Source organism: Sceloporus undulatus, chromosome 2 (genome assembly GCF_019175285.1).
Source record: "Sceloporus undulatus isolate JIND9_A2432 ecotype Alabama chromosome 2, SceUnd_v1.1, whole genome shotgun sequence".
NCBI lineage: Eukaryota > Metazoa > Chordata > Lepidosauria > Squamata > Phrynosomatidae > Sceloporus > Sceloporus undulatus.
This window is the reverse complement of record NC_056523.1, coordinates 213127093-213144527: the sequence shown is the minus strand read 5'-3', so window position 1 is coordinate 213144527 and position 17435 is coordinate 213127093. Positions and strand designations below refer to the sequence as shown.

Here is a 17435-nt window from a genome sequence, read left to right as displayed (position 1 = left end):
ATTTATACCCCGCTCTTCAACCAAGACTATCAGAGTGGCTTACAATTTGTTAATTAGACATTTCCCTGCCCTCAGGCTTACAATCTAAAAAAGGCAAAGACAAAACATCTCTGAACAAATCTTGATATGAAAATCCCATGACAGGGTCACCATAAATTGGAAATGACTTGAAGGCACACAACACAACGCAATTAAAATAACTGAATGTTCTTCCCTCATTGACTCCATGGTCCTCCCTTTCCTTATATCCCTTTTGTTTATTTCTAGACTGAGTCCCTTGGAGGCAAAAAATTGACCCTTCATTACTTGTACATGCAGGGAAGGAATAATATTTGTGGACTGCAAGGTAATGCAGAGGTTTATCAGTGCATATCAGGGCTTCCCACTTCTTAATGTAGAACATCCTCCTCAGATCGAAGTATATCTCTGCCTGGCTTTTATGATTTGGCAGAGCAAAGAAAATACAGTTATCTGGATACTAGGATAAAATGCAAACCTAATCATCTTAATGGGCACTACATAAATATAGGATTCTAACAGCTGATCAAGTTGATCACTTGTTTTGTTTTTATGATTGGGGGGAGGGTTGGGGTTTGGGGATTTTTAAATTGTAATTTTTAATTGTTTGATGTTTTAATTATACTGTTTGAATCTGCTTTGATTCCTTTGTGAAAAAGTGGAATACAAATTATTATTATTATATTACATTATTATTATTATTAACTGGTCCTGCTTGCTTCCTTTCTTAAGCAAGAGAATGTGCCTTACCTGATGTACCACAATTTATTGTCAAGAATAAAAAATAAGCCATTTTTGTCAAAGTATTAATTAGCAAGCGCAGGACTCAATCTAAGGAGGCAGTATGTTACCTTTGGAAATCCTGCTACGCATGTGTAAAAAAGCGGGCACTGACTGACTAGATACTGTTGGGAGTGCTTAAATTATATTAAGCATAATATGAAAATCAGATGCAACTCAAAATGTGTGAAGTGGCATATGGAGACAGAAGTAAAAATGCATACAGCAATAATAGCCTTGAACTAAACTGTTAAACATAATGCATTTTTATAGTAGCAAACATTGAGCACTGGCAAGTTTGAAACCAAAAAAGCAACTGTATGATGTAGTAGTGTATTACTATTCCCTTCAGGTCACTTTGGAGGTATGATGTTTAAATGACACACACATCTTAAGAGGCCAGAAGCTGCACCAAAGCTGTGCTCCAGTCCTTAAGACTGGAGCATGGTTTTGGCGCAGCTTCCAGCCTCTTAACACACATGCAGCATTTAAACAGCATACCTCCAAAGTGACCTGAAGCAGCTTTATTTTGGCCAGTCCTTTTGGGCCCATAGTTACAGTGTTTTTGGCTGAAGTGATTTCCTTAATTTTCCTTTTGTTACATGAAAATATCTGGCTTTGCAATGCTTGAGTAGCATTTAGTAAAGCTATCAAACTATCCAAATTAGACACCCTGCACTGTTTGAGTAAAGCCATGATTGCTAACATCCCTGGGCCAACCCACTACAGAACATAAAGAAGGGGTCTAGCCACCCCATATGTGGGGGCATAGCTAGGTAACTTTATAACTGGCCTAAAGAAAGCTCTCTTTCCCCAGCTTCAGACTATCAATTGCAATACTATGTGTACATTAAGGAAGTTTCCCCACTTAGTGACTGAACATGGTTTCAAACACAGGTACATTTAAATTAGTTCCTATGTCTTTAAAAAGTCCAAATAATTGCTAGATGCAAGCTCCTAGGGTCTCCTTAGAAAACATGTTAAATTTTACGTTTCATAGACTTGGATGTACATCTATCACAAACAGATACCCTCCTTTATTATTATAGATTCTGTGAGAGTGTATCTGGTGATATACTTTCAAAAATGGCCTATTTGTTTTATATATCAAAATTTAGTATAATCACAGTAAACTGATAGCCTATTGTTCAATTTCTGTGATTCAATTCTACAAGAGATAAGATAATGAGTTAAGTATGAAACACACTATAAATGGTAACAGACCAGCTAAGCTACTTGAAAAACGACTAACCTCTAATGCTTTGTTGAGAGTTTCTTCTTTGTTGTCACACTGGTTTTCTAGCATATCTTCATATATATCCACCAAGAAGGCAATCAGGTAGGGAGAACTGTGACTTGGTTGCAATTCCAGCAGCTGTCCTAAGAGATTTGGATATGTTGAAAGGCCACGATCTTGCAAAATCCTAGAACAGAACACAACTATGAACATTACAATGAACCTGCATACCTTGATAACCACTATGTTCATAAACCCATCATTTCCTACAGAAGACAGAGCTCTCCAACGGGAAAAACTTATCACTGGTAGAATTTCTATGATAAAAATGAATGTTTTACCAAATATATTATTTTTATTTCAAAACAATTCCGATTCTGACCAGTGATGTACCACTTAAACAAAGGCATAAAGATTTGTCAAATTTTTTTTTTGCTAGGGAAAAAATCCCTAGAATGAGGTCTAAGATCTTGCAAGATGGACTGGGGTTAGCAGACTTGTAATTGTATTTTGCAGCTTGTTGCTTTGTATGGTTAAGACTGGATGTTTTTCAGTAGTAAGAGATTGCTAGATTTATATTCAGATTTAGAAGGATTTTATTTGAGGTTTAGATGGCATGGGCCTCTTTGGTATGACAAAGGTAAGACAAATATGGATTTTAACAATAATTTTGCCTGCATCCGCATTGCAGAAATAATCCCGTTTAACACTACTTTAACTATCATGGCTCAGTGCTATGGAATTCAATGATTTGTTGTTCTGTGAGACATTTAGTCTTCTCTGTCAGAGACCTCTGGTGCCACAACAAACTGCAGATCCCAGAATTCCACAGCATTAAGCTATGGAAGTTAAAGTGGTGTCAAATTGGATTATTTCTGCAGTGGGGAGGCAGCCTCTGTGAGATATACTCTATTGAGAATTTGGAACAGATACAAATTAAGATTTCACTCTAAGATACATTTGTGGGTATCACCACAGGAAATTTTTCATAGAAAAGAAATAGCATTAAAAGAAAAAATGGGTAACTTACAAAGACTTTTTAATATTAGATGAAGGTCAGTGCTGAGTAAAGACAAATGAACTGGAATCAGAAGGTTTTAGCATTATGGTAGATATATGAAAGATTTGAGATAGCTAAGAAACGATATGGTTTTGGAACTCTCTATATCTGAATTGAAATTCAACTGTGTACTGATGAAGAACATTTAACTGGTAAACTGTATTACTAGTAAGTTACTGGTAAGAATGGAAATCTAGGAGGAACAGATCAAAGAATATATAATAAATAATAATAATAGGTAATATGATAAAATGGGTGCAAAATGTGGGGTACAGTATACAATTAGATCATTGGGGGATGATGTGGTTGAAGGGACTGATATTTACTTTGAGTTATGATAAGGAAAATTGAAAGTACAGAGCCTCGCTTAGTCTGAGATAAAAATATTTTGGTCCAAATGAGACATTTTTAAAAGATAATTACCCAGATTTCAGTGTATAAACATGGGTCTTTTTTAATGCATTATTACTTATCAAAAATTAACATCTTTATTATAACATAAACATTAAAAGAAAAAGGAACCGTATAGTAACTTTCCAGTATCCCTCACTCTATTTTAAGTCTTGTCAGCTCAAAAACTTTGGGACATCTGTTTCTCTGAAGGCAACCAGGAAAAGAAAACTCTTCATTCCAAAATACTATATATTCACAACGCATACACAGAGATGGGCCTGAGATTCATCCCATGTGTGACTTCCCTCCATATTACAGGATTTATGTGGGATGGCGTTTGGCCTTTGTATGAGTATGTCCATGTCTAGAATTAATTTTGAGAGATGTCCAGCCACTGCACAGCAAAAATGTTCATGGATGGATGGTTTGGAAAATATTCAGATGCTATATTTATATATAATGTAGCGTTGACATATATATATATATATATATATATAGGGGCTAAGTATATTTAAAATCCTTATTCTTCTAAGGAGACAAGTGCTAACAAATCTTAGGGTACAGAAGACTAGGTAAGTGTCTTGATTTGCTGGTCCTATTATTCTATATTTACATCTGCATGGTAAATAAACAAATATCATATTGTCCAAAACATATCATACCTCCTATTGTTATTGATCTCATAGTACTGTTAACTTTTCCATTAAGGTGATGCATCAAACTCAACTTAACCATTCATTAACACTTAAATCTTTTGCAGTTTTCCAACAATGTATGATTTCTTGTCTTACTGGTATCAATAGCATATTTATAAGCTCTTTATTTTTAAATGTTCATTATCCTTTGTGAATATAGAAAATGTATTTTTTTTAAAAAAATCACTTTCTGTCCTATCATTTGCATAATCACATTGACTCCTCCCTCCATAACTGTCATCCTCTAGCCTGCGTGGGAGTGACCAGACAGGCCCAGCTCCATCAGGGCTAGCCTGAAGAAGAAGAGCCCTCCCTCCGGTCCATCTGCCTTGGTCCAGGCCTCAGAGGGAGAGAAGAATGCTGGAGCTGATCCCTCCCCTCCTCACCATTCCCTTCTCCTTTTGTGTCGTGTCTTTTTAGATTGTAAGCCTGAGGGCAGGGAAGCATCTATTATCCCCTCTGTTGTAAGCCGCCCGGATTCCCAGTGATTGGGCGACATATAAATAAATCCTATTATTATTATTGTTGTTGTTGTTCTTTTACACACTTTCTTTCTAGCTTGGCTATTCATCAAGAAAGGCAAGGCATCTGAACCACAGGAAATCCTGCTTAACATCCATGCTGATTGCTAGGGTTTCAGGTAAATGTAATTCACACAACTTTGAAACATATCTTTTGCAAGTCAAAAAGACCAGAAACCTGTTTTAAAGTTTAAAACCAGGATCTAGGAAGCTGACTACTATTCTCAGTGCCACATTCTGCACTATTTTCTGTGTTTTGGAGTGGCTAGCACATATCCTCTCACCCTTTCAGATAGTTCCAAGCACTTTCATTATGAGGCACCATCTTGATCATTTCTAGGGTGTACCTGAAAAGGAGAACAAAGTGTCTGATGAAGAAAACAGTCTGTATACTATGAGAGTCAAGGTATTCTCAATTCCAAATGGTTGGCAGAAGGGCAAACAGAACAGTCATCACAAGCACTAGTTTATGCCTACAATTTATGTAATAAATGTTAATACTTAATGTAAGACTAAACTAGAAATGTTTCAGTTTTTAAAAAGAAAAATATTCAGAGCTATGCATTTTTATGCTTTTGTCTAATTACAATGATCTGTCTAAATACTCAAACAAAAGAGAAAAAGAAACAATTAAGACCACAGCATAATACTACAGTGCAGAGCACTTTTATTCATGATTCCAGACTACATTCCATTCATTCTTTTTTCATCAAACCACGTGCAATTGAAGATCAGTTTTCTGTCTGCTGCTTGTGCCCCACATTCATGGGATGTTTTTGAAGGCTGACCTATCCATCAAAGTTTTTCTACAACAGACATTTTTTTGTAGTTTTGTCAATTTAGGGCTCCTCCATGTCTTCTGACACCACTTCTACTGAGTGTTCGAGGTGGACTTTGTACTACGTAAGAGCTAGCACTTGGAGAATTTACTACAGTGGTACCCCGGGATACGAAATCGCCGCCTTACGAAATTTCCGGGTTACGAAAAAAATCAATTAAAAAAAACTGTTCCGGGTTACGAAGGTTATTTCGGGTTACGAAAGAAATTTTGGTGCTTTTCGGCGCTTTTTCGCACCAAATCGCGGCTTTTCCCCATTAGCGCCTATGGGTTTTTGGCTTGCGAAAGCCTTTCGGGTTACGAAAGCGGCGGTGGAACGAATTAAATTCGTAACCCGGGGTACCACTGTATTATGCAAGAACACAGTCTGTCATTCAGGTTATTGCATGATGCATGTCTTTTTTGCCTCTGTAAAGAGTAAATGTCATTAGATGAAGCCAAGTAGAAGATTACTTACTGGACTTCTCTCTCTAGAATAGAAGGATCATTATAACCAGTTGTATTTGAAATTACGAAGTATCTTTGGTTCCACACAGAATTATTTCTGACATCTTCTTTCAAGAGCTGTTCAACATACTCCAGTTCATCATCCCATAGCTTAAATTCCTAGGCACCCAAAATAAGGGGAAATGCTAAAAGAGGATGCACATTAGGAAAACTGCCTCATTTTCAGATATTGATAGTAACTGATATAACTCTAATATTAAGGGACAGAAAGAGTAAGTCAAGCAGAATCTGAGAAAAGAAAACAAATAAATCTTTTAAGCAAGAGATGAAAAACATGAGAAAAAAATTATACGAAAAGGAGAAAACATATGAAGGAGGCCATGCTTAGGACAATACATCACATGAAGAGGTTGACAAGAGGACCTGGGTTTCACATTTTCTGAAACAATGTCTTATTCCCAACCTTCTCTCCCCTTCCCAGCTCATGACCAAGAAATACATTATGTTATCACTTAATCTTCTCAGGGCTCCTGGCAATACAGAAGCCTTCCTTTAATACATGTATCCCTTCCAGGACAATAATGACCACTTCATCAACGTACCTGAATCACCCACTGCCTATGCTGCCATGCATGGTAGTTTTTGGCATCCTGATTAAGAATGTCTGCTATAAATTCAAGTTCTTGAGATGGATCCTTCAGCCATTCCACCAGCACCCGTCTGTGGTGCCTAAAAATTTAAGAAATAGTTTGTTGTTGTTTCTTTTAAAAAACACAATACTTATTCAGTCCCTGTTTTGTTTTTCAAAACATCAGAATACTCTTCTAGGGAGGATGATTGCATTTACTGGAAAACCAAAGAGTTTAAGAAATGATACAGTGGACCCTTGTTATACGCTGGGGTTTGGTTCCAAGATCCCCCGTGTATAACAAAATCCGTGTATGCTCAAGTCCCATTAAATATAATGACATAGCAAAATGGTGTCCCTTATCAAAAATGGAAAATCAAGGTAAATTTATACTTTTTTGGAATATTTTCAAACCGTGTATGTTTGAATCCGTGTATAAAAAATCCATGTATAAGAAGGGCCAACTGTACTTCAAGAGTGATGCTACAGTGATTTGTGGAATTATGTCTGACTCTTTTGTATCTTATTCCACTGCACACTGTTGCCCTCTCACATGTTGTTGGAGACAAATATCAGTCCAACAACATTTGGAAGGCTGAACATTACCTACTCCTGCCCTATGGGTTTGCTCACTAAATAAGGCATAACTTTCACCTCATACTCTTTAGCAATACTCAAGTGTATCACCTAAATCCACTGAGTCCTAGTCAAATTTCAAGGTTTTTTTACTGTTGTTCATACACGTATCCAACTTTTCTCTCCTACTTTCCCCTCTTTGTTTTTCTTTCATGAAATACTGCACACTCTTAAATTTCCTATGTATATCAATGTTCATGAATACAAAATCAATTATCATTCCAATAAATTTTTGCCACAGGTAATTATGGCAAACTACCTACAGTACTCTCACAAGTGACAATGTTGTGCCTCTAATTCTGAAAAGAAGTGTTTCCTTACAAGAGGATCTTGTGTCATCAAAAGAAGTCGGATTTTACCAGACTTGATAATTCTTTGGTTGATCTTCAATGATAGCTGTGATATAATTGAGTTCTTCATGTAAGTCTTTCTTCAAGGACTGTAGAAGAACCCTACGGAAATGCCTACAAAACAAATGTGGGGGAGAGGAATCCAGTATTAAACTTAGTTGCTTCATTCTTTCTACATATACCAGTACAGAACAAAATTCTGCAAATAATTTAAATTGTACAGGGCATTTTCCCATGCAAATAAATTGTGTCAAATAAAATATCCCTTGCCAAGAGAGAGAGAGAGAGAGAGAGAGAGAGAGAGAAGGAGTGTGTGAAATAGTCAATGAAATGCTATAATAGTCAATGTTTGCCTGTTCGTCTTGTACAATCTTTTTGACCTCAAAAATAAAGTAACCCAATGCAGTCCAATGAAATACAATCCAGAAAAGGACTCCCACTGATATTCAATAGGATGTCAGTACATTTGAAACATTACTTGGTTCACACATAGTTCAGGAAGTCAGAAAAACCCGATCTCAGAATTGCTAGGTATCTTTCAGCAACATTATTAGCCAAAGATTAGGTAATATGCTATACAGCATCCTTCATCTATACAACAGAAATATTCTGTTTAAGAAACTGTGCGTAATCATAAGCCTACAAGGTTCCAAAAGTATTAGCATGGCTTTTTAGCCTCACCTCTATTCATTCTTGCTAACACCTCCACCACCCCAAAGCCTCTGACAAATGCAGTTTGAGAAAGAATTTCTCCCATTTGCACTGTGACAGAAAGAAGGAACAATATGAGATGCTTCTGTTGTTGTTTTTCTTTTCCAAACTGCTTCACATGAGAGAAGAACGCAGCTTCTCCCAAAGCTTTCTAGCAAGAGATTCCACCTCAACATTAGGAGGAACTTCCTGACAGTAAGGGCTGTTCGACAGTGGAACACATTCCCTCAGAGAGTGGTGGAATCTCCCTCCTTGGAGGTCTTTAAGCAGAGGCTGGGTGGCCATCTGTTGGGTATGCTTTGATTGAGAGTTCCTGCATGGCAGAATGGGACTGGAATGGGGGGCCTTTGCGATCTCTTCCAACTCTATGATTCTAAGAGCTGGAAGAGAGGCAGAGTTCTTTCTTACATGCATAAAACCCTGAATACCAAATGGATCAGTAGATATACAAGTGAAAAAACTTTCTCTGGCTAGTGAAGATAGGGATATCTGTATTTGTTTTAATTTGTTTGGTTTTATTAATCCCCATTACACTCTCAGACCACTTTACTTCTTATAAGTATTTCAGAAAAACTGAAGACAAAAAGATATGCTGTAAAGGAATATTGAAACACATGAAGTAAACCAACTTATACAGCTTTAAAAATAAGTTGGTTATCAGAAGCCTTCTGAAGGTTGGAATAACCAAGTTAGGGATGAAACAGGAATGGCTTGCTGCTGCCCCTTTGATTGCCGGATTGAGGCTACGGCAACAGCATGCCACACCCCCAACCTGGCATTTTCCCGGCGCAAAAAGAAGTGGCATAAAGCCTTCCTCACTGCTATTCCCTTCTCCTTTTATGTCATATCCTTTTAGATTGTAAACCTGAGGGCAGGGAAATGTCAAATTTGCAATCTTCAAGCTGCTCTGAGAACCTGTGGCTGAAGAGCAGGGTATAAATACTATAAATAAATAAGTAAATAAAAATCATTCCTCTAGCTTGATCCATAAGACTGTTTGGCTGTTATGTTTTGGGTCAGGTAGAGTTTGATTACTCTTCAAAGGCAGACAAACAGAGGAGCCATTTGGGAAACTGTTCAGATAAAAGCTGCCCAAATACCACAAGCAGCAAGTTTCAGTTTGTCTTATTAGTACTAATCTTTTCCAGTTTTATGGGCACATATGAACTAAGGAATACTAATTTATTTGTTTTTTAATATATCAAAACTAATAACATAATGAAGACAGACATAATATGAGAACATACCACACTGTGTAGTTTGCAGCATTAAGATCAATAGCATCCCCTGTCAACTTGAAAGCTCTTTCACTCCTTTCATCACGTTGCAGAACAGCTCGGAAGTAATCATATACATCTTTAACTAGATTTAAAAAAAATTACAATATAGTGAAACACTCATTGGTTTGCTTTATCACATCTTGGTTCTTTCACCTCTATCCAACTCTACAGTTAAAATCACTGATGTCTCTAGTCATTTGGATCTTGGAATGATTCTCTTTCTGATTCTTACAATGGCTCTCCATTTAGCACACACTCCTTGTGTTCCTAGCTTAGTGCTTTCCACGGCTTTGGCCCATTGTGTCTGCCTCATGTTGTATTGCATGTCTTCTGGTAATATTTTCTTCACTAATTCTTGCACTCTCTGCTGTTTTAAAGTTGACTGGTTTCTAGATCAACCATGTCCATTCTCACCTGCTGCCCACTGTACCCGGTACACTTCAAAACACAGTACCACCTCTATCTTTCACTTCCTTCAAGGACAGTTTAGCCCTGGGATACTCATCCTCTAAGTTGGGGACAGAATTTGTTCAAATTTATCCCATGTTACCTTTGCCTTCTGTCCTTTTTCTCCTATAACTGAGATTTAAATTCTAAACCACAGAAGCAGAGCCCTGCCTCCCCCCTCCCGCTTCTCTTATGCATGAAAAGCATAATGCTCCTGGAATTGAATTTTAAGAGCATGCATCATTTGGATGTTTCTGTAGTTGTTTATTTTATATTGTGCTTTTGACAATCTAGAGGCCATAGTAGCTCACAGCGCACATTAAAACAATCTGTATCAATAGTAAAGTGCATAGTTGTGGTTGGTTTCTGCTTCCTGATACAGGAGCAATAAATCTAGCAAACCAAAATTACCTACTAAAGAAAACCCTGACATCTTTCTTTGGAAATGTATTTTAAGTTTTCAAATCAATTGACTTTTCGTACCAGTTCTCTGATAACCATAAATGGTTATAAATTATTGTTAAGCCCATTTTATTGATAAAAGTACATGTTATTCTAATTTCATTACTTCTTTCATGTCTCAAATAATCTAATGAGCCTTCCCCAACCTCCAAATTTATCAAACATTCCTATTTTGAAATATGATCCTTTGCATATTTACACAGAGGTTAGTTCAAATGTGTACAGTAAGGCTTACTCTCACAAAAGTACACACAGAACTGTAGCATAAAATTAATATCATTTCTGACAAAAGGCAAAGATTCCAGGAGACAAAGACAGCAAGTGAAAAGCTGATAAGAAAACAGTGAGTGAGACAATGAAGGCTGAGAAGGTTGGCTGATGCTGGCCCCTCTATTCAGGTACAACCTATTTTGGTAGACATATTTCAACATATATGCCCACTGTTTGGTGGGCATCCCACCTGTTCATTGAAAACACTGCACTACTTACATTTTTCACTATATATTATCTGAACAACTGGATGTGGCCCATCGTCTTGAGGAACTGGTTCAAGGTCAGCCCATTCCTTCCTGTCTCTGTAAAAACCAAAATTCAACAGAATATTAATGAATGAAAAAAATAAGCTAATACCTAAAGTCCAGGAGCTGGTTCACCCATCTGGGATCCCAGCATAATTCATTTCAGATAAGTTTTTCCCTACTTCTTCAGCGTCATTTGTACTTTGCACCAATGTCCAAAAGGTTATGGGTAAACCAGAAATCTATGACCATAATTTCAACCAGTTCTAAAAGAGGATTTATGATCAGGAAAATGGTAGACACCCTCCAAAACTGCATAAGCATGTACTGCCAGATGAGACTATCTCCATGTTATTACAGGCAAGACACACTAAGGATGACCATGCAGAAAGAATATCATGGTGTCCTGCATATCTGAATTAGTGCTAGACTTTCATATTATCATGCATAGTATCAGCATGACAGAGCTTATGTCAAACACAGAGCAACAGAATTATTGTTTGATGCACTAATAATATACACCACTGTTTGAATAGATAGGAAATATAACTATAAATACATATTATATCAATTAACTGTAGCATTACATGCTTATTTTGTTCTTCGCAACACCACACCTCCCCAACAATGAATGCATGTGCTAATGACTATAAACAGCAAGACAGAAATCCAGATGGTAATCCTTCTGATGTATGAAGATATTACAGAAAAATCAAAAATGCACTTTTGAGCATTAAATTATTAGTGTCACTGACTCCTTGAAAGATGAATACTTGGACGTCTTCCAGCAGTTATGTATGAGTTCTTGGGATATATGCATTTTATTTAACTGCAGAACTAGTATAGGCCCTGAGAAGGAACTTAATACAGTAGTTATCCACATTAAAAAAAAATAATTAAAAACAATAAAAATAATAATGCAAATAATAATAATTCTGTTTCCCATTTTTACACTGTTTATGCATAAGCCTCAGAAAGAACTTGCAAGAGTCAAGCTCAAGTCGCTCTGATACACCAAGAACAGCAAGTTGTTGAAGTCTAGCATACTAGTAAAATTTGTCAATACATTTTTGCTTCACTTGGTAAAAACCCAGGGCAGACTTGTATAATTTGCAGGGAAGGTAAGAAGACAGCCTGAATTTAAACGCAACTGTTGGTTGCTACCAGTTATACCGGTTAAGGTGGTTTTTACCTGCGAGTGTCTGAATAAGCCTTGGATTTAATTTCTACAAACACTCAAACACAAACAGGTGCTTTTAATGCAAGTTATCATCCATGGGACATATGAAGTCGGAAGAGATGAGCTGCCTCTGAGCAAGTTATAAAATTGACTTTCCCTATTCCTGAATAACTACAGAACTGCCACACATCTGGGATTAAGAGGAAGGGCTTCTGGCTACTTAACATCCAGAATCATCTATTTTCTTTAAGGAAAGTCCATAATCTTTAATGGATTTTGTATTAGTTTCAGAATCCATTTTCAGCACTGCTTTTCACTCCCTAAGCATGGCAAAGGCTACAAAGCCTGGTTTTACACTTTCTTCTTTGACTTTCTTTAGTAATTGTCCAAAGTCTTTGTTGTTTTCTAGCAGCAGTATGCTGTCATCTGCATATCTTAGATCACTGGTTCCCAAACATTGGTCCTCCAGGTGTTTTGGACTTCAGCTCCCTGAATTCCTGATTGTTGCCCAAGGTGGCTAGGATTTCTGGGAGTTGTAGTCCAAAACACCTGAAAGATCAAAGTTTGGGAAACACTGTTTTAGATTGTCAGTATTTCTTCCTCTGATCTTCATTCCTCCTTCGAGTCAAGGGAGCATCTACATTGTAGAAACAATGCAGTTGGACACCACTTTAAGTGCTGTTGCTCCATCCTATTGAGAAACTGGAGCGTGTCCAAAGGAGGGCGACTAAAATGGTGAAAGGTCTGGAAACCATGTCCTATGAGGAGAGACTTAGGGAGCTGGGGATGTTTAACCTGGAGAAGAGAAGGTTAAGAGGTGATATGATAGCCCTGTTTAAATATGTGAAAGGATGTCATATTGAGGAGGGAGCAAGCTTGTTTTCTGCTGCTCCAGAGATAAGGAGTCAGAACAATGGATGCAAACTACAGTGGTGCCTCGGGTTACGAAATTAATTCGTTCCGCCGCCGCTTTCGTAACCCGAAAAGCATTCGTAAGCCGAATTGCCATAGGCGCTAATGGGGAAAAGCCGCGATTTCGTGCGAAAAAGCCGAAAAAAGCACCAAAATTTTTTTCGTAACCCGAAAAAACATTCGTAACCCGGAACAATTATTTCCTATGGGATTTTTTCGTATCCCGGAAATTTCGTAACCTGGGTATTTCGTATCCCGGGGTACCACTGTACAGGAAAAGAGATTCCACCTCGACATTAGGAAGAACTTCCTGACCGTAAGGGCTGTTTGACAGTGGAACACACTCCTTCCTCGGAGTGTAGTGGAGTCTCCTTCCTTGGAGGTCTTTAAGCAGAGGCTGGATGGCCATGTATTGGGGATGCTTTGATTGGATTTCCTGCATGCCAGGGGGTTGGACTGGATGGCCCTTGCGGTCTCTTCCAACTCTACGATTCTAATTTCACAATAATAATAATATGATTTATCCTTTTCCTAGGGGAATCAAGGTCTCTAACCTTCTCTGCCAAAGAGTTCTGGTGCCACACAAAACTACAAACCCTATCATTCTGTAGGATGGAGTTGTAGCAGTTAAAACAATCAAACCGCATTATTCCTACACCCTGAGTCTGCCCTGAATAGGATGTTTACCCAGGGGTAAGTCAGTATGGTGTTGTGGTTTTAGCGTTGGACTAGGACCCTGAGAGACCAGGGTTCGAATCCCAGCTTGGCTATGGAAACCCACTAGGCGATCCTGTGCGACTCACACTCCCCTCAGCCTCATGGTAAGAAGGCAATGGCAAGCCTCCTTTGAAGAAACATGCCAGGAAAACCCCATGGTACAGTAGTAGGTTTGCCTTAAGGTTGTCATAAGCCTAAAAGGACTTGAAGGCACAGAAGGACAACAAAAAACAGTTTCAGCAGGGTGACTAGGTGTCCTAACCACAAAAGAGGACAAGGCACCACAAAATGTAGGACGTCCAAGAAAAATCTAGGACACAACAACCTACAAATGCTAAAAACAGCTAATATACATGTAAATCCATGCTGTTTGGTCAGGCTCAAAATGGAGGGCCTTCAAGAAAAATGGAGGACAACCTACAAGAGCTGTGAAACCTAGAAGTACTAAATATAGATATAAGTTCATGCTTCTTGGCCAGGCTCAAAATGGAGGACAAGCTATAAAAGCTAGAAACACTAACTATAACTATAAGCTTATGCTTCTTGGTCAGGCTCAAAATGGAGGACAGGACCCAACCAAAGCTGGTCTTTTATAGTTGTCAATCTAAAACATATCAAATGAAAAGCTCGTGCTTGTTAGTGATGCTCAAAATGGAGGACAGGCTGGAACTCCTCCCGCTGCTCCTGGGCTGGAGGCTGGAATGGAGGACGCGTCCGGGAAAAGGAGGACGCGACTGGTCACCACACCATTCCCTCTGACAAGGACCTGTACAAGACGTAGCCGTTGCTTTCCAAAGGGAGCCCGTCCCCGCTCTCCAGGAGCTCGCTGTCCCCGGCAGCCTCGGTCTCAGGCTCCCGAGGAGGAGCACCAGCCTCTGGCTCCAGCTGCACTTCCTCGTCCGCCATCTTGGCGCCCCCGGAAGAAGGGACAATAGGAAGACATCGCCCAACACCACCATAGAGTCCGAAGCCTAGAGCGGCTCCCAGAGGGAGGCGGAAGAGAGGCGGAAACGCCGTCGCGCAGTGAGCCCCGCCTCTTCCGGTACGGTTCCTTCTAGCCGAGGAAACAGACCATAGAGAGAAAGACCATCCTGCAATATAAAGGGGATCGCTTGCATTGCGTTTCTATATACACTTCCGGTACTGAGTCGAACACTGTTCACTGCAGGTATAAAGAGGCTCGGTCGTTTTGTATTTGGACACGCACTTCCGGTGTTAAGTCGAACGCTCTTTACTTGCATCCACACTGCAGGAACAACCCACTTTGACACCGCTTTAACTGCCCTGGCTCCCAGTGCTGTGTGGGATTCTGGGAATTGTAGATTTAGTCTTCTTTGCTTGAGAGCTCTGGTGCCGCCACAAGCTACAGTTCCCAGGATTCCCTAGCACTCAGCCAGAGCAGTTAAAGCGGTCTCAAACTGGGTTATTTCTTCAGTGCGGATGCAGCTAATATATGCATAGTTCGAATCATGTTTCCTGATCATTCAGAACTAGAGAGGAAGGAACATTTTTCAGTTGGATACAAAACACACTGCAGGAATAACCCAGTTTGAGACCGCTTTAACTGCCCTGGTTCAGTGCTAGGGACTCCTGGGAATTGTAGTTTATTGTGGCACCAGAGCTTTCTCTGACAGAGAAGGCTCAATGTCTCACAAAACTACACTTCCCAGAATGCCCTAGCACTGATTCAGAGCAGTTAAAGTGGTCTCAAACTGGGTTATTTCTGCAGTGTGTTTTGGACCCATGTCTCTAGAGAGCAGGGTTTGATTCCCAGCCACAAATCCCACTGGATGGCCTTAGTCAAGTTACACTCTCTCAGCCTCAGAGGAAGGCAATGGCAAACCTCCTTTGAACAAATCTTGCCAAGAAAAACCCAGGATAGATTTTACTTAGGGTTGCCATAAACCAGAAACAACCTGAAGACACACAACAACAAAACAAGTTGCTGCTTTTTCATGTCACTACAAATCAGCTTCCTGAGCCACCTTAGTCTTCACGGTCTTACAAGAATCAATATTGTCATCAGATACCTCAGTGGTTTGTTGTCACTAGGCATTTTGCAGTTATACATTTCCTTCAGCAATACAATGGAGAATAAATCACAGTTTGCAGGTTATAATGTCTTTCATATGAGTCCTATTTTCCCCCTCTCCAATAGTAAAATTGTAGTAACCATTGGATTCCTTTGGATGGCACAGCAGGTCAAGTAACTTTGTTTATATCCTGTATCAAAAAGCACGCCTTCACTATAATAACATATCAAATAATAACAACAAAAAAGTTATGTTTAACAATCAGCAGTGTCTCATTTTGTTGTATTTCTTTTCCTTGCAGAAATGTCTCAACTATTCAAAACTTCAAGGGTAATGCAGGCCGCAGTCTAGGAGCAATGAAAGTGTTACACAAGCAACACTTGCACCTACATGCAAACTTTAGTTTCACCCAAAACCCACACATGGAATTGTAGTTTTGTGAGACAGGTCCAAAGCACACAGCAGAAATAATCCAGTTTGAGACCGCTTTAATTGCCCTGGCTCAATGCTAGGCAATTCTGGGGAGCTATAGTTTTGTGAGACATTGAGCCTTCTCTGTCAGAGAGCTCTGGCGCCACAATAAACTACAATTCCCAGTGTTCCCTAGCACTGAGCCAGGGCAGTTAAAGCAGTGTCAAACTGGATTATTTCTGCAGTCTGTTTTGGACCACATTTAGCTTTCTCAACCAGAGAGTTCTAGTGTTATCTTTATTGGATCAACAATAATGTGCAAAATACATGTTGCAAGCTTTCGAAGCTCCGCTGGCTTCTTCATCAGGCAAAAGTGTTAAAAATGATACAGCAGAGAGAAAGTTAAAAAATTGACAATGTTAGCCATAGTCCTGCATTTGGTCAAGATGCTGTGGTTGTTGTCCTCAGTTCAGATAGTATGCTGCCTGTGAAATCCAGTTTCTCTCGCATCCTTTGTGAGGCTACAAGCTCCTTTATTAGGAAGAAAACGCTGAATTTTCCACAAGTAACTAACTATTTTGTAATGCGTTATTTCCACATTCTGGGGTTTCCAACTCTTAAGAGTCTATGAATGCGTATTACTTTGCAGATGCTTTCTTTTAAATTGGGACGGCACTGCTCTGAGTCCCACTACTGGCAAAAGAGCAGGATACTACTACTACTACTACTAATACTAATAATAATAATAATGTTTTATCTTAACACACCTAAAAGTTTTCTTGATGCAAAAATTCAGGAAGCCTCCATGCTTTTGCATCAGAAAAACCTTTACATGTTGTTAAGGTAAAACATGCCAAAACAGTCCCAATTTGAAAGAAAACCAGTGCAAAGTAATACACATTCACAGACTCTTAAGGGTTTATTGATTTATGTACAGTGCTGTGTAAATCTACAGAGCTATATAAATAAATAAATAAATAAATAAATAATAATGGTTGGAAGCCCCAGAAGGTTGAAATAACTCACTACAAAATAATTAGTTCCTTGTGGAAAATCCATTCAGCAAAGATGGGGCAAGGTCACGTGGTAAAATTAATGTCTAAGGATCAATCTGAATTTTGGCCTCCCTGTTCCAACTCAAGCACTTTAAACATTACTGTA

At 38.8% G+C, this 17435-nt stretch overlaps 1 protein-coding gene across 1 annotated transcript in view; it reads right to left on the bottom strand.

The window, feature by feature from the left end:
• The window catches only part of FNTA (farnesyltransferase, CAAX box, alpha), a 16664-nt gene extending 1868 nt beyond the window's left edge, over window positions 1-14796 (bottom strand). Inside the window, exons 1-8 of the mRNA XM_042453476.1 lie at window positions 14597-14796; window positions 10993-11078; window positions 9562-9676; window positions 7613-7717; window positions 6592-6718; window positions 6000-6148; window positions 4989-5051; window positions 2051-2222 (exon numbers count right to left, since the gene is read on the bottom strand). Coding sequence (XP_042309410.1) covers window positions 2051-2222; window positions 4989-5051; window positions 6000-6148; window positions 6592-6718; window positions 7613-7717; window positions 9562-9676; window positions 10993-11078; window positions 14597-14736 — 957 coding nt within the window. The 5' untranslated portion in view covers window positions 14737-14796. The remainder of the gene's footprint in view (window positions 1-2050; window positions 2223-4988; window positions 5052-5999; window positions 6149-6591; window positions 6719-7612; window positions 7718-9561; window positions 9677-10992; window positions 11079-14596) is intronic.
• Between the last annotated feature and the right edge of the window lie 2639 nt (window positions 14797-17435).